This window comes from Rhinolophus sinicus, chromosome 17, assembly GCF_057876585.1.
Source record: "Rhinolophus sinicus isolate RSI-liver-muscle chromosome 17, RSI-T2T, whole genome shotgun sequence".
Lineage (NCBI taxonomy): Eukaryota > Metazoa > Chordata > Mammalia > Chiroptera > Rhinolophidae > Rhinolophus > Rhinolophus sinicus.
In genome coordinates, this window is record NC_142517.1 from 63,903,066 (window position 1) to 63,927,176 (window position 24,111).

At 37.7% G+C, this 24,111-nt stretch overlaps 1 protein-coding gene across 5 annotated transcripts in view; it reads left to right on the forward strand.

Annotated features, from left to right (window-relative positions):
- Positions 1–24,111, forward strand: part of GSK3B (glycogen synthase kinase 3 beta) — a 190,177-nt gene that overhangs the window by 47,992 nt on the left and 118,074 nt on the right. For all 5 annotated transcript variants that reach the window (XM_074331491.2, XM_019729652.3, XM_019729653.3 and 2 more), the window contains exon 2: positions 17,447–17,640. In XM_074331491.2, the coding sequence (XP_074187592.1) occupies positions 17,447–17,640 (194 nt within the window). The remainder of the gene's footprint in view (positions 1–17,446; positions 17,641–24,111) is intronic.

Below are 24,111 nucleotides of genomic sequence, written 5' to 3' on the forward strand. Positions count from 1 at the left end.
CTCTTCTCCAACCCCCCTCCATTCTTTTTTTCTCACCGTGCTTTAACCACATTGCCTCTCCCCCGTTTAAGGAGGATGGTTTTTTATTTTATTTTTAACAACTTGATTGAAATATAATTTACACACCATAAGTTTCATTTATCTAAAATGTGCAGTTCAGTTATTTCTAGAATATTTACAGGGTTGTACAGCCACCACCATAATCTACTTTTAGAACATTTTCATCATCCCCAAAATATATCTCTTACCCTTTAGCAGTCCTCTCCCCCAGCCCCAGGCAACCGCTAATTTGCCTTTTATCTCCGTAGATTTGCTTATTGTGAACATCTCATAAACAGCATCATGCAATATTTGATCTTTTATTCACATGTTTTGTTAAATACCTTCACCTTTTTCTTTTTCTGTGCTGTTATTATCTTTTCCCACCCCACTGTTCCTCCTCCCCTTCATACTTTTCCAAATTTCAACTGAAATGCCAATTTCTCAGGGGACCCAACCCTGATCAGATTTTAGACCCTTCATTGTGGGCTCCATTGTATCCTGTAATTCTCTTTTATATACTCTTACCTCAGTTATTATATAACTGGACAATCCGTATGAATAATATTTGCTTTTCTCACTATAGGCCCATAAAAGCTGGGAGTTTGTTATTTATTGTTGATTTTTCACAGTCTAGTTTAGAAAGAGACACTGGGGTGTATACATTCAGGTGCTCAATCCAGTGGGGGGGGGGGGTTTCAGAGAATAGAGGGAGTGTGTGTGTGTGTGTAACAGTGTTGTAACACTGCTCATAGTTGAAAATGTAAGCTTAAAAACTAGAAAATTAGTGGTTAATTAGGCTTTGTGTGTGTGTATTGGACAGATACTATAAGAATTGTCTGTTATACTCGCCCAGAAATATGAGTCTGGAAATTCCTTGCCATAGGAAAACCTAACATTGTCACTACCAGGTTAATTTCTGGACCATTTATGTTGTTGGCTAGATTATCTGGAATATTTAACTTACCCAAGAAGTTGAATAACCCAACTAAAATCTTCTTTCTTTTATTTGGAATCCAACAGTTCAGTTTTCCAAGGACATTTGTAAATTACGGGTTCTACTGTCTACGTGGGACACAGTTTATTGCAGGAGGGTGTTGCTTCACTTGCTTTGATGGATGTGTTAATGAAATTGGCGAGGTTCAGCTGCTGTTATTGGCCTCTGGGATCCACCATTTCTTCTCTGTCTCTCATGGTGCCTGGATTGTTAGGTACATTTGTTCTCTTCTCCCTTAATGTTTACTTTGCCCCTTTTTGGACAGTGCAGGTACCTGGGACAAGGTAAGCAACTCTGGGTTGTGTGTGTGTGTGGGGGGTCTCAAGATAGGGGAAGTAGTAGTTTTCTTCTCGATTAAAGTAACACTTAAGTAAATAGGTCAGATGGCTTTGTGTTGCTCTGCAAGGCAATGAGTAACACAGGACTGTTTACCATATCAAATCGTGAAGCCTTAAACTGTCTGCTGTGGGTCTCTTCTGTAGGTCTGTCGTTACATTTTTGATCATGGAAACAGGTGAGAAAATAGGTTTGCTCTACAGATGCTTATTTGATAGCTAACTTTTATTCCAAAGTATCTCATTATTCACTTATGTGTTCACGTATCGCGGTATTTATGTGTCTATGTATTTATGTATAACAAATGGAAAACGGAAGCTGTCCTACTTTGGGCACATCAGGAGAAGGCAGGGTTCTTTGGAAAAGACAATAATAGTGGAAAAATGGGAGGCAACAGGAAAAGCGGAAGACCAAATTTGAGATGATGGACCCATAAAAGCAGCCATAGTGTGAGCCTGCAGGAGCTGGGCAGGGCTGCTGAGGACAGGACATTGTGCACATCACTATTCCTGGGGTTGCCAGGCCTTGGAGCTGACTTACTGGCATGTGACAACACTGTCAGCTATGAAGCGTGAAGGTGTATAGAATGGAGGGCTGTATTGGATGGAGTCTTGGCGGGACTGCACTCAGAAAACTCTTCAATGGAATCTTGGTCCTGTTTGCATATATATTCCTGCCAGAAACGTTTTTAAAGGTTTTGGGCATTTTTTTCTACACATGAATTAATTTCATAACCTGGGCACCTGGTAGTACCTTTTCCTGTTCGGCCTTTACTTAGAAGCAGATTGATATATTAGCAATGGAGTTAGAACAGCTGTTTTTATTTGGCCCCTCTTATTAGTTTGTGATCTCTAATAAGTCTCTTAACTTCCTCAGTTTTGTCATCTGTGAGATGGATATAATTTCATGCACTTCACAGGATTGTTAAGATTAAGTGAAGTATTATGTGAAAATAATTAGTAGGGTACCTGGCTCTATTAAGTTATGAGAGATGCTGAACCCAGGTTTTGAATAAGTAATGAATCCAGATTTCATTAATAGATTCTCTTTGAACAGAAGCCCTATGAAGGAAGGGGCCTTGTTTGTCTTACTCATCTATTTGTGACCCCAGTTCCTAGCGTAGCACCTCCCTGGTATGCAGGTAGTGCTTATTAAGCATGTGATGGATTAATAATGACAGTGTATTCGAACCAAAAATTCTGTATCTTTTTTCCTTTTCTGTTCTCAAGATTTCTGTCACTGAGCCTACTGTGTGACAATATAAGAGAGTACTTACAAAATAGAAAGGATGTGCATAGCATAAACACATGTGAGAATTAATGTTTTATAAAGCCATACAGATGTTTTATTGAAGTTCAAATACTCAAAGTACAGGATTGTGTCCCCCACCCCCCTTTTAAATGGAACTCACTTTTCCCGATTTCTTTTAAAAAGGAGTATGTATTCTAGTGTTTCTGCAGACGGTGGGGGTATGGTATAAAAAGGAATTCAGCCAGCAGTCACTATTAGACTTAAGATGAAAGTTCTTTGTCAAGAGAAAGTGTTTCCTGCCTTTCAGTCCCTGGGCTTCTGACACTGAGTAATGCGTCAGCAGTGCGGGCCGCGCTCTGTTCTGGCATTGGGTGTCCCAGCATGCTCTTCTGTGACCCACTAGCAAGAGGGTCGGCCGTAGTTCTTAAGCAGTGGCAGTTGGAGCCAAGTCTTATTATAGTCCCACTGTGAGTGCAGGACTGTGTCATTCTAGTGGCCTTTTTTTTAACAGAGCCCAGTTAGCATCTCTTTAGCAGCGCTTTGTGGGGAGAAATACTAAGTGGACTCTGCTTTGTGAATTGACCCAGTTGGTCTGTTAGTCCCCTTCCTCTGTGGAGACATGGGCCTGGCTTTGCCCTATTTGAATGGCATTGCTAGGATCTCTAAAGTCTGTTTTTTTTGTGGGGAATGTGTTGGGGGCTGTTAAGCCCGTTTTCAGAGGGAAGGGCAGAGGGGCAAATACAAAAAACCAATATGGATTTGATTCCTAGTAATTAAAATCTGTTGGGACAATTTCATTTTGTAGTTTTCTCTTAAGCATATTCCTTAGTAACTATGAACATAGCATCATTACTTGCACAGTTGTAGATGTAAACTAAAAATTACTCACTATTTGAAAATGAGTGGTGTCCCTTGCAAAAATGGAATTAATGACAGAACTCGTACCTGTTTTAGTTTTCATAAAGAGACTCTTGTAAAGCTCTTAGGGGGTACCCTATCTTATTTCCACTTTAATAGTTTAACTAGTTAATCTGTAATATTTTAGGTGTATTGCCCCCCCAGATTATGTGAAAAATATGGCCCATAAATGGATTGTGTTGTAAGAGTTCATCAGTTGTTTTGGAACTTAGAACATATTTTTCTTACCTTTTTTTTTTTTTTTTGTAATCATGTATATGTTTATTCAGAAAATGTTTCTTGGGCACATAGATTGTTTGGCTTGCTGAGATACCAAGACCTTGAGTAGCATAAGTTAAGGAAACAATTATCATGCAATGTCATAAGAGGTATGAATAGAAAGTAACTTGAGGACATAAAGTTTAGTCTATCTTTACCTAATTGGCCCTGAAGAGGTAGCAAAAAAGCAGCGAATTAAAGGATAATTAGGCATTTTCCAGAGAGGAAAGACATTTAAATTATTGCATTACTTCCATATCCCTTGGTCAAAAATTTTACCATTCAGAACCCCCATGCAATGGGAGTCAACCTATTTGAATTAATTATTTCTGACTGTGCCTTATGCTTTCTGAATTTTGTTTCCAGTTGTGTCTGTTCAGTCTAAAACCTGCAGTGCTTTGCTCTTTTCTTTAAACTCCAAATACTGTTTTTCTTTTCATGATCTTCTAAGAGTCCATTCATCTTTCTCCTGACTGGCAGTCATTTGGACTGAATATCTGTTTCCTTTCTAATAGGACTCAGAACAGTCGACCTTATATTCATAGCTTCTTTAATGCAAGTTACCTCTTACCTTCCTAATAGGACAGCAATGGCCATGTGTCATAGACTTAACGTTAAGGGGAAAGATTTTATTACTAAATCCAATTAATACCTTTCCATTCTTATCTTATTTGCCTCTTAGTAACATTTGGCACTGTTGATTCTTCTTGAAATACACTCTCCCCTTAGCGTCTCATTTTTTCTGCTACTTCTCTGCCACTTCTCAAGACACTTTTTGCAGGTTCTTTATACCTATCTGTCCCTTGAGTATCTGTGTTCTTCACGAGGCTCTCCTGAGTTCCTTTGTTCTCGCGCTTCACACACACAGTCTTCCCCAGCCGTGTTACTCAGCTTGGTGGCGGAAGTGATCATCCGGATGCTTGTGCCTCCCGAGTCTGAACCCTTAGTCCAAAGTGCTTTCTCAGTTCAGAACCATAAGTGTGACTTCTGCCGCTTGGAGGTTCTGCAGGCACTTCAGCTGCAATATGTTCAAAACTGAACTTGTCCTTCCCCCTTTTCTCTTATAATTCCCACACTGGGGTGGTGGTGGGAATGATGACACTGAGTATTTAGATGCCAGTATTATTTACACACTTCACGTGAATTAGTTCATTTAATTCTTCTCGGTATAATTATCATCTCCATCATAAGCATGAAGAAACCGAGGTCTAGAGAAGTTAAATAATAGTCCCAGATTCCCCCCTTTTAAATGGCAGAGCTGGGAGTCTGGCTGTAGAGCCTTTGTCTTAACCGTTCTGCATCATTAACTCAGTTGCTCAAGCCACAAACCTGGGAGTCATTCTTACTTCATCCCTCTCAGCCTTTCTCACATACCCCGAAATCCCAACCAAGGCCTTTTGATTCTATCTCTTCAGTATCTCTCAAATTTATCTTTCTCTTTTTATTCTCACAGTCGTCATCTCTCCCTTGAATTATACAGCTGCTGAGATGGTCTTCCTAGTTCTGGTCTGTACTTACCCAGTCCTTTCTCTACATCGTAACCGGAACTTCAAACCTTTTTCTAAATGAGGTTGATAGACTCTTAGGCTCTGGAGTCAAAAGACCTGGGTTAGAATTCTTGCTTTACCAGGATTAGCAGTGTGACTGGTCAGATTCCTTTCCCTCAGTAAACCTTAGTTTCATGATCTGTAAAATCGAATAATTATAGTGCTTCCTTTATAGATTTCGTAGGACCCTATGAGGATTCACTGCAGTCCTGTACATAAAGCACTGAGCACAGTGCCTGGAAAACAGCAAGCACTCAATAAAGGATACTGTGTAAATCTGATTGTGTCGGCTCCTGGCTGAACTCTTCCTGGGATTCACGGCGCTCTGAGGTTAAACCTCCTTTCTTTACCATGATTTCCCAGGCCCTTTCTGACCTGGTCCTTGCTCACCTCTCTGGCCTTATCTCCCATCTCCTTAGCTGCACCGTTTGTCCTAGCCTCACTGCACTGCTGTCCTTTCCCAGAATGCACAGGAACTCGGAGCCTTCTCCATGGTAGCGCAGCTCCTCATGTTCAGACTGTAGGTCACCGCTTAGATAAAACAACTCATTTGGGAAGCCTTTCCAGCTGCGTGTCTTAGACTTCTGTGTTCCCTGTCAGAATGCTTTTCCTACTATACTTGCCCTGTGTAAATGGTTTTCCTATGATATTATCACTTATTTTTTCATAATTGTCTGTTTTGTCCATTAACTCGCAGTTTCCTGACCATTAGCATCAAGTCTGTGCCATTGGCAGTTTCCCCCAGCCTGCAGCACAGGCCCGGCGCGTATAGTAACAGACACCCTTTAAATATTTGAACCAATCAGCTACTTGGTGGATGTAATTTTATACTCTGCTATGTTCCAGTAAAGATTTAAACATAAATATATACGCTACAACAACAGAAGTACCACAACATAAGAGGAGAAATTAAGGTAAAGGGAAAATAAGGGTGTAAGGTTAGGATACAACATATATGTTATAAGGTTGATATATAAAATATATGTTCTATATTCCTATATAATGTGAATTATATTCTTGCACTTTCTGTTGAGGGAAACTGAATGGTATCCTTGACAGGGTACATAAGATGCTCGGAAAAAGCGCGCTCGTTTCTGCAGGACTCGAGAGGCAGCCCTGCTGTGCCCCACCACCCCCCCCCCCCCCCCCCCCCGTGCGTCCTCATGGCTCTGCTGAGCCCCAGCGGCTCATCCACGCTGCTTTGCGCGCACAGGACAGTGGAGGACAGTCTGTCATGGCACTCAGAAACTCTCTTTTGAAGTTACAGCTTTTGAAATATTTCTTGAAAACTGAGCAGCTTCTTTGAAAAAGTGCTGGTTGTGGCAGAACACTGTTCACACATAGCTCTTATTGGAAGAGTACTGAGTAGTGTCCAGAACATATTTTGCACTGAAAGTTTTGTAAATATGTAAAATAAAAATGTCTAGGTTCCCAGGCTATCCTACAAAAGTCTCACTACGCCAGATTAACTCAGATACCTGTCTACCTATATGTGCAGTGAAAAAATAATAATGTTGCAAGAATAGTATTAAACAAAACTAGAACCCCCCCTAAAAATTAGTTTTCAAAAATTTTCTGAATGCTGGCACTTGGTTGATAAAGAATTTAATCTGAGGGAGATAAGGAGTAGATAGAGATTTATGGAATGCTGGCAAGATCTTTCTGAATACTTCCATGAGCTTTATAGGTTAACGGTATTGGCTTTTCAACTCATGCTATATTCTTTTGCTTACCTGCTGTGGTTAAGGCTTTTTTTTAAATAAACTCTTCAGTGGAATGCAGAGAGTAGGGAAGAAAAAGGGAGGGGAAGTTTTCTCAGGTAACTAAGATCTGGGGGCAGAGGAGGAAGAAGGTGACTTAACCTAGAATGCTGCCTGAGGTGGATTTAATTGACATAAAAAGAATCGGCAGTTTAAGGGAATGAAGGGAGAGGATAGCAATGTGGTGAATGTCTCCTGCTGGGGGAAAGGGGACGACGAGTATAAGACAGGGCGCTGGGTTAAACAGCGCTGCGGGTCAGTAAAGGGTGCTGGTGCCGGCTCTGTTTAGAACGGGAGTGAGGAACAGTGCTACCTTGGTATTTATATACGTACACATTTTAGAGGTGGTTTTTTGTGATGTGGGACAGCAACCACCGTCTAAATATTATATACATTTGGGGTACTTTTGAAAAATAAATTTTATTATTATAAGCAAACATGCTCTGTTATCTTTAAACGTATGGAAAGTAAAATATTGTAGCTTGGGTAAATTAACAGGAGATACCTAAAACTATGTGATGTAGAAATTTAGTTTTTATATTCCTTTTTTGTTTATTGATTAGAAAAATCATGCTTCACTGCTGTTTTAGTCCCCAGTGTTTCTTATTTTGAATAAACCAGTAGAAAACAAAAAACAAAAACAGGCAATTGTACTTCTATTCCTGCAAAAGTAGCAGCTGTGGTTAACCAGTGGCCTATTGCTTTGTATTCTGATAAATCTGTTGAAGTGCTTAAATTTAAATGTTTACTATCAGTTCACTGATTCCATTTTCCTCGGGAATTCCGACTCTCCGTTTACTCAAAAATTTAGACACTTTTTCATTCAGGCTAAATGAAGTATTTTGCTATCAAAAGGTATTTTTGCCTTAATATTAAAAGGTGTGAGGACGCTTACTAAAATGTGTGGTTATTTTGGACTGAGTTATTTTTTATTTTTTGTTAAGGTTTTTTGTTTTGTTTTGTTTTCTTTTTAATTGGGGAAGGGGAACAGGGCTTTATTAGGGAACAGTGTGTACTTCCAGGACTTTTTCTTTTTCTTTTTTTCCCCAAGTCAAGTTGTCCTTTCAATCTTAGTTGTGGAGGTTGCGCAGCTCAGCTCCAGGTCCAGTTGCCGTTGCTAGTTGCAGGGGGCGCAGCCCACTATCCCTTGCGGGACTCGAGGAATTGAACTGGGAACCTTGTGGTTGAGAGCCCACTGGCCCATGTGGGAATTGCACTGGCAGCCTTCGGAGTTAGGAGCATGGAGCTCTAACCGCCTGAGCCACCAGGCCAGCTCCTGGACTGAGTTATTTTTATGGATTTATTTTGGAATAGAAATAAATGGCTTGATTCACCTCCAATTTTTATAGGCATTGGAAAGTCTACTAAACTTGGGAATTGGATGACCTGGGTTGTAGTTTTCAATATTAATGACCTTGAGCAATTTTACTTACCTCTTGAGGTTCAGTTCTTTCCTTCTGGATTTAGCATTGGCTCTACCTCCCTCATAGGACTGCTGCCTGGATAAAGTGGTGTAATGTGTCTAAATATGTTTGTAAAATATCAGGTGCTCCACACATACGATGTTTGTAATGATGACGGGTGATGATGGTGTATGGTGATCAGGGTTGGTCCCAGGAAAAATTGCCAGATCAGTGAATTTTGTCTTTGTATTTTCTTCTTATTCCATTGGGTGACTCGGCCCTTTCGAGGGGTGATGACAGGGTCCTTTTGTCATCTTAGAGGAAGCGTTAGAGGTACTTATGGGGACTTTTAGACCTTTAGCAGTTATCAAAGTATAGTGGAATCCTGTAGGAATTTGTCTACTCAGAAATGAACAAATATTTACAGCCTGTTATGTGCATAGGCATAAAGTGAGCCCACAGCGTTAAGTGTGTGGTAACATGATTGCTGCCCTCATGGATTAGATATTCATTGTGTCAATTTAAAAAAAGTCCAAACCTGTAAAGATTTTTTGTAATTTTATTTGAGCCAAAACTGACAGCAGTTGCCTGGAAGCAAGATCTCAAATGCTCCCAAGAAGAACTTTTTCAGTCTTTTATGCATTTGAAATTAAGGAGGGGAAAAAGTAAGGAAGATTACATGAAGGTGGGAGAAAGCGAAGCAGGGATTACAGGCTAGTTAAGATGATATGCTCTCTTGAGGGTGGCTAAGCCTTCCAGGGGTGTTACTTCTGGCGTCTCAAAGGTGTGTTAACCTAGATGCACAAGAACAAAGGACAGGGCTTGCTTAAAACCTTTCACTAGAGAAGTTACAGGCCTGGGGCCTGACTGCCCACCATCACCTGCCCGGTTGGGACTTTCTGATTTATTGCAGCATCCCCTTTCATCCATTTTGTTGAATTGTAATTGGTGAAGCATAGAGGACCAACCAAGAGGAAGCAAGTTTTCTGGAAGAAGACAAGTCCCACGCTGCTCTTTTCCCTCTATTTCCATCTGAAATTTAACAGAATACTTCAGGCTTATAACCAGGTTTAAAAGGCATGTAAAAATGTATGTAAGTTTGTGTGTCATGCTGTAAGAAAAGCTGTTTGGATTTAAGGTTGGGGATTACTTTAGTGCATCATTGTTCAGGGGAAAGACTGAGTGAGTTGTTACATTGTGGGGATTTGGGTTGTCAGAAAGCAATATTGAGGACCGAGGGGATGTGTGGTGAGCCAAATACAGACCTAATCCATTAAAAATTTTTTGTAGAGCATTGATTTTAATATTATGCTCACTGAAGACTAGAATAAAATATATCCGCTCTGTGAGTACTATTATGTGGCTTTCTTCGTGGCTGCTGAAGACTGAAGTTGCCAGAAGTGTTACCACTGGATCAGTGAATCTTTTTTTTAATTAGAATCTATTGGGGTGACAATGGTCAACAAAACTGCATGAGTTTCTAGTGTACAATTCTATAACACATCATCTATATATCACGTTATGTGTTCACCACCCAGAGTCAGTTCTCTATCACCATATATTTGACATTGTGTTTTTTAAAGTAATTTGTTTCTTTAGTTGAAGTGTTTACCACTTATTCTTTCCATCCATGTGTAGTGTACTGTTTCTTTGGTAATATGATAAACTTCCTCATTAAGAAAAATTTAAATGTACTATCTATTCCCCCCACCCCCAATTTGTAAATCAAACGGATAAGCTTATTTAAGACTTAAAGATTGTAATATAAATTCCTAAAAGCAGAAGGTCTTTACACACATGCTGCAAGTTTCTTAGACTTTCATGGGAAATAAACCTGTTTCTAAAATATATCTTGATATTATTTCAAGTGAGGGCTTAAGACCAAATGAAATATTTGTTCATTTTGGGCTTGGTTTGACTTTATTCCCGTTCACTGGAGTTAGAAAAAAACGAAAATATGCTTGATTCCAGTTCTTATAAGGAAAGTAATAATTTAAGTTCAGGCTGTTGAAAATTAGCATGGTTTATTCTGGTTTTTGGTTTGTTTGGTTTAAAGTAAAATTTGGGTTTTAAGAGAAGATAAAAAATTAAAGTTAGTTTGAAAGGAGCATGGATGTTTCAAAGTAAAAATTTGGGTATCTAATAGATACTTTCATCAGAATCTTCTGTAAAATATTTGAAATTTTCAGTTTCGGAAAAATGTAAAGTTGATTTTAGGACCACAACCCCTCTGTTATTTTTATGGAATGGTCTTAAGCAAAGTAATTATTAGGGTACAGGTTTTAGAGTTAATGGATGGGTCTGAATCCTATAGGTACACTTTATTGAAGGGGTTTACCTTGCGCAAATTACCAAACTTTTTTGAACACTGTAGTTTCTCCTGTTTGTTAAATTAACATGAGTACCTCGCAAAGTTGTAGGGATTAAATGGTATTCTGGTTTTTCTCAAAGTATGGTAGCTGGAGCTGCATTAAGAATCATTGAAGGGGTGTTTATTAAAAACAGTTTCCTGAGCCCCACTGCAGACCTACTGAGTCTCTCTAGGGGTAAAATTCTAGCTTCTTTGTTTTTAGTAAACGTTCTCAGGTGATTCTGTCGTCTGCTGTGAATGGTACTCAAGGAATATACTTACTTACATCTGTACTGATGTAAATTGAACATCAGACCTCAGAGGCGCCCTTGCCCACTTCTTACCCAGTGCTGCATAGTGATGCGCCAAGGAAACCGGAATTATGGGAACGCCTGTTAGTTACTGAGCAGCAATTCTCCACCTGGAAGTAAATCCACATGTGGCACATTGGGTCATTTGTTTTGACTTCTTGTTACTATATTTTCAGTAAGCCCTCTATTCTGCTTTACTACTTGTAAGACCGTTATATGTACCGTATCCCTAGAGATTTGTATCTGATCAGTGCAAGCACAGGAGAAGCAAAAGCATTGCTTCCTGTTTAGCATGAAGTAGTCAGTTCCCAAATTCTAATACTTCTTTGCTTGAGTGATTCTTACCTAAATTCAGCAGTAAACCTTTGCTGAGCACCTGCTTCGTGCTGGACCCTGTGCTAATAAGCGCCAGGCAAATGTAAATGATTCAGATAATGTCTGGCCACCCTAAGAGCTCTTAGTCAAGTGAGGGCTCAGACTCTTAATGATGATAAGACATGTGATAAGTGCTATCGTAGGACACGTGAAAAGTGCATAGCAGAGCAGAAAATATTTTTTTGTTTCCACTGGCAATAATTCAAAGTTCAGAGAAACTATATAATTTATTGAGTACCCACTATGTGATGTACACTGGAAAAATACCACAACAACCCTGCATAACCTGTTATTTAATCATCACAACAACCCTATATAATAGCAGCTATCTCCATTTTATAGATATTAAGTCGTAGAATATATGATTCAAACCTTTGTATGACTTCGGCGTACATACTATACCGTGATGCCCCTCTTTCCGTAAGGAAAGAAATTTGACTGAAGTTTTTTCTTAAGGGGAATTTTTTGGTTCTTCAGATTTCTGCTTGTTAATTCATTTGGCATGGTATCTTCCTGAGATTCAAAATGCGGTATTCTTGTGCTGTCTGTGACTCTGGAATCTTTTCTGTCTCATCTTGGTCTTTTGCCAGCCCGTGTTTTCCTATTTCTAGAAGTGATATACAGGCAAACATCTCCTAAAGCCAGCCCACGGATGCCATCTGGCCATTTTGTTTTCCCTGCCTCTCCTTTTGCTTACCCTTCCTATCCCCAAAGAAAATTTAGTAATTCTTCTGTTTGTTTTGTTTTTTCCCAGTCCTTTAGGTAGAATCATGTGGAGATGAGTGGTATCTAAGGGAAAAGGCCCTGCGAGAAAGATTTTTATCGTGTCAAGGTTAATGGAAATTGCCCTAATTTTTTTTTTATATCGTGCTGTTGATCATGAGGGTTGATTTGACTGATTCAGCTGCTTGGTTGGCATTCCCCTTCTTTCCTCATAGTCTTGCTCCAAGAGACGTGAGCAGTTGCGCTCTGGCCAGAGCTTCCACGTAATAGGGTAGAGGCCCTGTTTCGTGACAAGACAATTTATCTTAGAATTCGTCTAACTCTGATTCTGTGGACCTTAGTTCCTTAGTTGTTATTTCTTTTGCTTATTAATTTTTATGTTGTTTTCATGTTTGCAGTCTGTTTTGTTTATTTTGGGGAGAACATCTTGTTTTAATATACGTTCCTTAGCAGTTACTTAGGATAAAGAGTTGTTTGAACTTTGATTTGAAAACCTGAAAATTTGACAGTGGTCAGTTTACCCTTCAGACAATCTTAATCGTGTCTGAAAATAAGGTTCTTCTTGGTTCGTTTGAGTAATTTATATAATAATTATTTTCAATAGAGTACCATAGGTATCTGGTATTTCTCTTCCTGCTGGGGAAACAATAGGCAATGCTACCTCCCCTACTGTTGTTAGGTAAAACTTCATAAGATACTTTGTTTCTCTGGGCTTTTGTTACAGACTTTAAACTTTCCTTTATTTCTACATGGAGACCTTATTCTTGAGTTAAAAGAAGATATATAGAGACAGTCATTACTGACTTCTTTCAGTTTGTATCAGTAGAATGGCTTATCAGCATATCTCTAGAAGTTACAGTGTCACAGCTGTTACCTTTTCTCTGCTCACGAATCTTAAGGAACATTAAATTAACTGACTAAAGTATGTTCAATTTTGAATTTATCATTCATATAAAATGAGAATGCCCGTGTCAGATACCTCCTAAATATTTAAACATGCTTGAAGTGGCCTTTGGTTTTTGGATGCTCACTGCACACTTTGGATGTGGATGGGCTGTTATGCTTTAACACTTACTTGTTCATCTCAGGGTGGATTGGTCCGAGGAGTGACTTCAGAAGGCTTAAAAAATGTGACCACCAAGTATTGCTTACAGATACAAACCTGTGTTTGAGAGATTGAGAACTAGGCTGCACTTACGGTTTTGGGCTATGCCAGAAATTTTTATAGAAATTGTATTCTATATTTAACAGTCTTCAGTAGAAAGTGGTTTGTTGTGCTGTTGCATGCCATCTTTCCATTGCTTCATGAGGAATCTATTGTGATTTATATATTTAAGATTTCTCCATTGTGGTGAAGAGTAGGGGATTTAATTCTGTGCGCTGGTTATAATGGGAAATTAATACCACCTGAGTGAATTTTGACTGAACTAGAGGAGCTCAGGGGTCCCCTGGCCGGAGCAGCACTGGAGCCCCCTAATCCTGCTGTTCTGCTGCTGCTGTCCCTGGGAGACGGTGGCAGTTTCTGGACACCACTTTTATCGTAACTGCTGAGACTCACTGCACCGTGCATTCTGGAAAGTTTAGTATTGGGCGAAGTGGAGACTTCTTATAAAAAACGAGGCACATTTGTTATGATTTCTAGGTTTTTAGGAGTATTTTGGTCTCTTAGTACAGTACTTAAAATGCTCTATTGCTAAAATCCAAAATTATCCAATTTCTAGTAGCAAATGTTAAATTAATTTGAACATCACAGAATCAATTGTTTTATATTTTTGTTTTACATATGCTTTTGCTTTGGGATAAGTTTCAAAATCTAATATTGTCAAAGTATGTTTAGAAATTGCTTTTTAGCTATTAACAAGTGAATAATTAAGGTCTGAAAACTGTAAAAGATCATTCATTCTCTAATTACTCTTTTTACATCATATTTTCAGAAACAACTGCTACTTTGGGGGCGGTAATAACAGTATATGAAGTTAGTCTTTCAGCTGTAGTAGGAAGGTTGTAAAATACAGCAGAGCAGTGTGAGGCAACTGAAGAGTTCTGCTCAAGCTTTATGGTACTGGACACGCTAGTCTGTTAGTCTCACTTTCCTCATTTACATAGTAAAATAATAATAGATATCTACATTTGTTGTAAGTATTAGAGTAGATGAAACAATGAATTGGAAAGTTCTTTGTACAGTGAAATTTTGCACAGCTGTTATTTTCTTGCTAAGTCGACAAATTACAAGGCCAAATGGTGACATGCTTTTCCTTGGCACACTAGCTGCTGACTGTCCGTGCGCTGCTCGTGTTCATGCCAAGTCATCCCCAGCGCTATCTTGCCTTTCTTCACAGCTCTGCTAGTTCAGATCTCCGATGGAGCAGTGTCAGGTGGTGGATATCCCAGAATAAAAATTCCAGGATGCTTGAGGTAGAAAGCCTGAGAGCTATTGTTCCTGGTATACATAGGGATTGCACATTAGTAGAGTATAGCCTGTAAGAGTTCTCAGCAATTTCTCTAACTGCTTGAAAGAGAATAGAATAAATCTTTTACTTTCTGCTAAGATAGTAAGTAGGTTTTTACTAGATAACACAAGAAGGTGAAAGGATTGTTCCTTGTTCACATCCAATTGCAGTTTCAAATTAAGAGGCCTCAAGCGTCTCTTTCAAGTGATGGCATCTGTATGACCTGTTTATCTTTCTACTCTGCTTTTAATATTTTTGCACAATTACCTCATTTGTGCATTTTCCCTAATGCAAACTCTGATGCTGGGCTGGATTGGATGTTCCCATGTATAGTAGTTGAGATTGAAGAGATGCTGAATCCCATGGCTGTGACGGGTATCTTTCACAGCTGGTTCTGAGGGCTCTGAACCGTTTTTCTGAAATGTGAATTTTTTCTTTTTTGGAAATGCAACCTTAGAGGAAGCAAGAGGGGAAAGTCATTACACATGATCATATTGCTTAAATTCTCTTACTGGAGCAAGCACTAAGCTGTAACTACTGTTTTCTTTATTAAATATGGCTATATAGTAGAAAAGCATAATTTTTGGTTATATCCCAGACAGCCTTTGTTTTTTAGTTAAGATTGTGGAATACAACAGTCATCCTTAAAATCTATTAATTTATCTTAATTTAATAATAATGATGCTTTGTTTTGTGAATTAGGCCTGTGAAATTTTGCAAGCAACTTGTTCAGTGGAATTATTAATTCACAGTTTTTGACTTTTTTTCCCCCCCGATATAGTAGTTTTAACTAAGATGATCTAGGGAGGTGTCAGACTGTTTGAAATCACTGCTACTTTTTATTTTCTTTGGGACAATTAGATTATAAGAAAATGTATTCAGTACCTTGGATTTTAATCTTTCTGGATCTGACTTTCTAGATCTCTTTATTTAGAGTTTAAGTTCAAAAGACTGTGGTTCTGTCTTTAGAAGTGCCATAATACAGGTAAAGGCAGGTTTATTTTACAAATGAAGAAGAAAATAACTTATAGTAAGTTTTATAGTCAATCTGAACAATTGTAGTTGAGATTAGTATGGTCAGAAACAAAAGTAATATTGACTATTTTGGGGGATTGGAGCATGATGATTTAGAACTCAGATTAAACTAGTTTTTTTTAGCAAGTGTGTTAAGATTTATTTTACTAGTAAGTGAGATGGGAAGGGAGCATTTGAAAGCTTTGAGAACTGAGTATGTGTCGGCTTGTGCTGGGTTTATATCCATGTAAAACGTGTAATACTGTCGTAGATGCAAATGGTGGCATTAAGCAAATGCTTGTGTTGACAAGACTTGAGTTATTCTTTCTACAAGTAGTGTTGGATTTGTGCTAACTAAATCCTACCTGTTGGGGTGTTTCACCTTGGAGCTAAAGACTTATATGTTCAAGATAGCTGGTCATTATATGATATAGACTGCCTGTTACTGACTTTTGTCTGTATTAATACCTCTGTGAGCTTAAATGGCAATAAATATTGGTTATAATATGCTACTAACATTTTAGATATTCATTTATCTGGCAATATTATATTTGGTAGGGGAAAACACTCAAACCATTGAAAAATTAGGTTATATTTTTTATCTTTTTAGATGTAAGGTACAGATGAATATTTCATAATCTTGGCTTGGTATCTAGAGTTAAATATTACATTGTTTTTTCTTTTATTAGGTTAGTATGAATTCAGTTAGCATCTTGAAAATAAAATTGATATAATGGAGGAGTAGCAGAGGATAAAAAGAAGAAGTGCAATTTAGTCAGTGAGCCTAAGGACTTACATTGTACTGAGAATTGGTTTTAGATTTTTCAGGGAAGGGAGAAGACGCACAAGTCATAACTGCGGTTTCACAATGGTTGTTTGTAGTCAGTAGAATCTGTGTATTTTGAAATCAGTAAAAGAACAATTTAAAGCTCTCTAAAATCAAGTGCTAGGTAGCCATAGAATGGTTTAGAATTGTTTAAGAATTGAGAAAAAAAGATGACTGTGAACTATGCCTAGTCAAGTAGGAGGAGGTGGATTTTGAGCTTGAATTGAAGAGAGTCTTTGGCTTGTTACTGGGGGAGTGGGGAGGAGGAAAGGCACAAAAGGAAGGAGAGGGGCCGTGAGTGGGCAGAGACCCCAGAGCCAGCGAGCTGCTTATGAATGAGGCTCAGTTCAGAATACATTTGATTTTCTTTTAAGTTTTACATCTCTTACCCCCCAGTTAACATTCTTTCCTGGTTCTTTTTCCCCATCTGACCCTTCTCTTAGAGGTATTGCTCTATTTCCTTACAAGAAATAAGCTATGGAGAAGCAAAAACTCAAAGCCTTACCTTCCTAAAGGCAGAGTGGTCTGAATAGAGTTGGCATATTTAGATGTTTTCAGTTGTACATATTTTCAAGTAAAATAAGGCAGCCTTGGGGAAATCTAGTGCTGTTGGAATTGGACAGGTCAGGCAGATGAGGAGTCAAACCCTGGCAGGTCCACCTTTCTTCCCCTTATGGATAATACAGAAAAGTACTTTCAACTTCATGGTGCTGGTGTTTTCATTAAAATTACTTACAATTGAAACAAATAGTTGAAGTAATTCTATATGATAAACTACAATGAGCACTTAAAAAAATAGTTTGTGGCAAAGAATATAGTTTCCTTTGTGTACTTTGGCAATTTTCTCTAATCCTTTACAGTACTCACTTTGTATCCTTTTTCTTTTAGGAGACAAGGATGGCAGTAAGGTGACCACAGTGGTAGCAACTCCTGGGCAGGGTCCAGACAGGCCACAGGAAGTCAGCTACACAGACACTAAAGTGATTGGAAATGGGTCGTTTGGTGTGGTGTACCAAGCCAAGCTTTGTGATTCAGGAGAACTGGTTGCCATCAAGAAAGTACTGCAGGACAAGAGATTTAAGGTAAGACCTTTGGTATTTCATGGACTTTGTTGCTATCAACACATGTAAATGATTATTTTTTTCAATTGTTTTGTTTGTTTTCCTTCCAGTTTCATGTATGGTACATGTTTTTGTTCAGTTTACCTACTAAAGCAGCTTTATTTCCCATTGTGTATTTTGTAGAGATAAAATTTACTGAAAATTGCAGTAATATTTTTGAGCCACTGCTATGAGTCATTCGTGTTTAAAATGCTGTGAAAGGTAGATTAAAATTTCCTAATTTATACTTTCAAAAAGTGACCTCTCCCTACCTTGGATGTCACTGGTGTAGAAGACAGAGAAACACTGCTTATGGCACATGATCATTTGATAGTTGACTGTGCCTCCTTTCTGGAAAAATTTTCTTTGAATCTGTGACTCAACACTGTGACTGCCACCCCCTTCCCCCCCACACACAAAAACACCCAAACCTAGCAATCCCCACAGTTCATTTTATTTTCATTTCTTACACCATTTTATAAAGGGGATCCTGTGCATGGATGTACAGAGGTCGTCTCTGTGTTACGGTGTCGTGGAGAGTCAAGGATCTGGGCTGTGTCACGGCTCTGCCAGTAATAAACTGCGCAGTTCTGTGCCCTTCTCTGCCCCTCCCACCTCTGCAGTATTTTCCTGCGAAACTCCTGTGTGTTAGGAAGCAATTATGCTAAATATTAAGTGATAGAAAAATAAGAGGTGATCACGGCTCTGAAATAGCACACAGTCTGTTGTCTCTATGTTGTAGAATGTCTCAAACATTCTCAAAAGGTTTAAAAAAAAAATTGAAGTTTTTGTTTTCAGAGTTCTCTCTCCCAAGCACTAGGCCCATGCTGTCACGTGCCCACTAGATCTTGATACTTGAATGTTGCACTGTTACCTCAAATTGGCAAGGCTTCTCATACAAGCCTGACTTAACTTTCAAGACACAACAGAAATTGTTTCTGTTGGTTCCTGTTCATTTTTCCTTCTTCCTTCTAATGGTTGTATTTACCTTGTCGTTCCTGTTCTTCCATTCTCTCTTACCTCTTTACCTGAAACCATTATCAAATTTGGTTGATTTGTTTTTCCTCGCTGCCTTGTTGATCTAGCCCTTCTTTCCTTTTCTCAACACTCCTCTTCTAGTCAGTCCCTTGTCATTGTTTGGCTTAACCACCAGTAAGACTCTCCCTCTGCTCTTCTCATTTCCAGTCCCCTCTACATACCAATACTAGAATAATCCCATAGTTCACTTTGGTCGTGTTGTTTCACACACAAATCTTCTGTGGTTCCTCATAGTCTAGGATATAAAGCCTGCCCAGTTCAAGTGTGCATTCAGGAGCTTCCATAGTGTCGTCGAATCTCCAAATACTCCGCTTTCCAACGCTCTGTGTCATTGGTCTTTATGGCCTCTCTGCTGTATTCAGCTTCCTATATCACTCCCATTCTTCTGCTAACGAAATCCTGTATGTATATAAAGACCCATGTTAGATTTTTCCCTTATGAAATGTCCCAGATGATTCCAGCCAGCTATACGGATCTCGGTATTCTAAATTCCTTGACTACTAGGAAATTCCAAATTCTTTATGACAAGGACTCCATTTTTACTATGTATGTTTCCTGGATACCCACATATTCAAAGTTTTTTTAATTTTTTTTGTTAGTAGTTGATGATAGCAAATACTTAACCAAATCCTTATATGCTTGGTAATCTAAGCTTTTTACATGAGTAGTGTTTTATTTGAGATTTACCGTTAGCACCATGAGATTGATACTGTTATTCGGATTAGGAAACCTACACATAAAGAGGTAATACTTTAACTTGCCCAGGGTCACACAGTTAGCATGTGGATAAATGGGCAAGTATTTGAATCCAAGCAGTCTTGACTCCAGAGTGCTTTATTGCATTTTATTACATTTTATTATTGCTGTATCAAACCCGTGTATTCTGTTGGGAGGTATTTGGGCTTTTCTTTTTCTTACTTTTTTATTTTTAATTTAAAATTTCCTCTTTAGCATAGTTAGATTATTCATTTGCGATATAGTTTGGTTTATCTATTTCTGTATGTATCCCTTCTTAGAACTTTATGCCCATTTTCTGAATTTTTATTTAAAATTATATTTTAAATCCAAAATTTTATTTTCAGTCTGTGAATCACTAACATGGTTCTAAAAGTAAGAAATATACGAATGTCATTCCCTGTCATTCCCGCTGTCTTATATTCACTCACTCTCTGTAGATGGCCAGTCTCATTATGTTCTAGTTTATTTTTTCTGGGTTTCTTTTGTACAAATGAGTAGTTAAGTATAGTTTTCTTGGGTTCTTTCTTATACAACAGGTAATATGTTAGAGATACTCTTTTGTACTTTGCTTTTTCTCTTAACTGTAGCTCCTGGGAATCATTGCCTATCAGGTCAGAGGCTTTTCTCGTCCTTTATACAGGTACACAGAGTATTACAGCATTGATTCAACCATTCTTGTACAGGGAATATGTAGTTTCTTTTCAGTATTTTTTAAATCTCCGAGTGCTGTTGTGCAAACCTTGTCCATATGTATTTTTTTCTAAGATGTGTATCTTCAGGGTAGATTAGAAGATGTAGGACTGCTGAGTCAAAATATAAATACATTTTGTTTCATGCTGCTAACTTCCCCCCTAAGGGTTATACCAGTTTGCATTCTCTCCAGTGATACGAGAGTGCCTATTTCCCACAGCTTTGACAATACGCATTGCTTTCCTTTTCCAATTTTTGCCAATCTGATAGGTGAGAAGTGATAACTCATTGTAGTTTTAATTAATAGTCTTATTATTATGAATGTACTTTAACATCTTTTCATCTGTTTGGTGTCCATTTTATTTGTTATTGTGAGTGTGTGAATTGCCCTTTTTTTGCCCATTTTTAGTAAAAAAAAGTGGATTTTTGGTCTTTTCCTCTTAACTCTAAAGAGTTTATTATTGCTATAGTCTTATCTGTGTTATATATGGTATTTTTACTGTATGTGTTCTGATTTTTTGCCATGTGAAAGTTCCCCCTACACATGTAGACAAATGTATCGTTCTTTTATCATATCCAGATTTTGTTAGAAAGCCTTTTCCCTATAAAGCCTCTTTTTATAGATAGCCTTCTCCTTAGGTTAAAGAGAAATTCATCCTTATCTTCCTCCAGTAGTTGTAAGATTTCACTTTTTACATTTAGATCCCTGATCCATTTGAAGTTTATTCCTATGTGGAGTTTATTCCTAGGATTGATCTAATTTTATCCTTTCTAATCATTAACCAGTTGTTCTAGTACAATTTAGTAAAAGATCTATCTTTGTTGCACTGATTTGAGACGCCATTGTTATTACATGCTAAATTTCCACATGTAGTTGGTCTATGTCTGGACTTCCCATTCTGTTCCATTGGGTTGCCTGCATTATCCTCTGTAAGTACCACACTGTTCTAATTGTAGTTTCGTGGTATGTTTTAATGTCTGGTAGGGCTAATCCGCCCTTGTAACTTTTCTTTTTCATGTTTTTCTAGCTAATCTTGGATGTTTATTTTTCCGTATGAAATTTGGTACCATTTTGGCTAACTCCGTAAAAACCTTGTTTATATATATATATATATATATATATATATACAGTAATTAACATAGTTTATTGCTCCTTGTTTATATTTTTAATTGGAATTTCATTAACTTTATAAATTAGTGAGCACTAACCTATTTTTGATATTAGATTATCTTAACCAGGAATAAGAGATGTCTTTCCATTTGTTCAAGTTTGCCTTTGTGTCTTTCAGGAGTTTTACTTATACAGGCTTTTGACATTTCTTGTTAAGTTTATTCCTAAGTATTTTATGGCTTTCGCTATTGTATAGTTTCGTTTTTTTCTCCTATATGCTAAAAAGTGGCAGGCCGCCATACACAAAGCTCAGTTCTTTCCACTATATTATCTTTCCTTTGTGGAACTTAAGTATTCTTTGTTCTCCTTGCTGAATGTTACCTGTTTCCAAAAAAATGAAATTTGATATAGTGACCATTTCATTTCTCTTGATTATCATAAAATAGTAGGAATTTTTCTGACAACTTAGAATTCTGTAGTTTTACATCAGTGATTTACATAGCTGCTGGCTAGGATTACATAAAATAATTATCTATTTCCAGAAAAAGATTGGAATAAGGTCTTCTCCTTGACCAATTAAATAAACCAATGTGCTGAACATGCTAATGTAAGTGAGAAGCAGTTTGTTTTGGTGAAAAAACAAGATCAGAGAGGTCCGAGATAAAAAGAAAACCAAGAGTAATTATCCTTGCATCAGTAGTCACACAAACTATTATCTAAGACACTGAGAGTTTTTTTTGTGTGTTTTTTTTTTGGTTTGTTTAGTTATTTCTGGTATAACAAGCTTCATTTTATGTTTTATTTAAAACTTGAATGCTTTTTTTCCTCTGTGACCCATCATACTGTGGCAAATTATGTAAAGTAAAATTAAACTACGTCATTTGGCCAGTTTGGAAGTGCTTGTGATAGAAAATGCTACTGTGGTGTTGGGGTAAAGTCCAGCTAGTGCCTTATGTAGGAGACCTTTGATATTAGAGCTGGGAGAAAATTAATCAATCCCCAAAGCTACTGATGGTTGTAGAGGCTGGCTTTTCCATTTGAAAATCAGTAAGTTGCATTTTTAATTAATTAGTGCTCTTGGTTAGCTTCATTAACTATTAATTTCAGTTCTCCTTTGAACTAAGTCATAGGTTTCAGGTCTCCTGCTTGGTTTCATTTGTTCTGGGTTGGGATGTGGGGGTGGTGATGTGAAGTGTTGCTGTTGTTCTGTGGTGAATGGAGAGTGAATGGAGCCCTACTTTTTAATCCACACCATTTTGGAGAGTGAGAAGAGATCATTAATGTCTGGTTTCCATCCTTAGGGAGAGGATTATTCTCTTCATGATATTCTGGAGACAGCATAGGGGAAAGACCTATTGAAGGGCATCTTGGTTGCTTCCATATTTTGGCAATTAAGAGTAAAGCTGCTGTAAATATTCAGTGTAGGTTTTTATGTGGATATGTGTCTTCAACTCATTGGGTAAATACCAGGTAGCACAATTGCTAGATAGTGGGGTAAGAATATGTTTAGTTTTACAAGAAACTGCCAGACTAACTTCCAAAGTGGCTGTGCAAAAATAATTTTGTATTTACCCCAGTGAGTGAGCGCTCCTGTTGCGTCACATCTTCACCAGCCTTTCGTATGGTCAGTGTTTTGGCTTTTAGCCTTTCTAATAGGAGTGCAGTGGTGACTCGTTGTTTTAATTTGCAATTTTCTGGTGATACACGATGTTGAACACTTTTGATACGCTTATTTGCCATTTGTATATCTTCTTTGGTGAGGTGTCTGTCTAAGTCTTCTCCCCATTTCTAGTGGTTGTTTTCTTACTGTTGAGTTTTAAGAGTTCTTTATATATTTTGAACAACAATGCTTTATCAGATATGTATTTTACAGTGATTTTCTCCCAATTTGTGACTTACCTTTCTTTTAATTAGTGTCTTAGAGAAGAAGCTTTAAATTTTAATGAAAAGTCCAACTTATCCATTTTTTCTTCTAGTATGAATTGTGCTTTTTGGTGTTGCATCTGAAAAGTCGTTGCCAAACCTGAGAACACCTAGAATTTCTCCTATGTTTCCTTGTAGCTTTGCATTTTACATTTAGGTCTGTGACCCATTTTGGATTAACTTTTGTGAAAAATGTAAGATCTGTGTCTACATTCATTTCTTTGCATATGGCTATCCAATTGTTCCAGCAGTGTTTGTTGAAAAAATTACCCTTTTTCCATTGAAATGCCTTTGTTTCTTTGTCAAAGTTCAGTTGACTATATTTGGTGGCTATTTCTGGGCTCTTTTTTTCTATTCCAGTGATCTATTTGTTCTTTCTCCAATATCATCACACGTCTTCTTTTATTGTAGCTTTATAGTAAGTCAGTTAGTATCAATCCTTTGACTATTGTACAATATTGTGTTGACTATTTGAGTCCATAAAATAACTGTTGGGATTTTAATTGTGTTGAATCTATAGATCATGTTGGGAAGAACTGGCATCTTGACAATATGGAGTCTTCCTATCCATGTGCATGAAATATGTTTCCATTTATTTAGATCTTTGATTTCTTTCCTCAGAGTTTTATAGTTTTCCTCGTGTAAATCTTGTACATACTGTTTTTGATTTATAATTAAGTATTTTACTTTTTAGGGGGGATGCTACTGCAAATTGTATTGTGTTTTTAATTTCAAATTCCAGTTGTACATTGCTGGCATATAAGAAAGAGTTTGACTTTTGTAACTTAATCTTGTATCTTGCAACATTGCTATAATCACTTATTTGCTCTAGAAGATTTTTTTGTTTGCTTGTTTTTGGTTCTTGATTCCTTGAGATGTTTTTTTTGTTCTTGATTCCTTGAGATGTTTTTACATAGACAATCATGTCATCTGTGAACAAAGACAGTTTTATT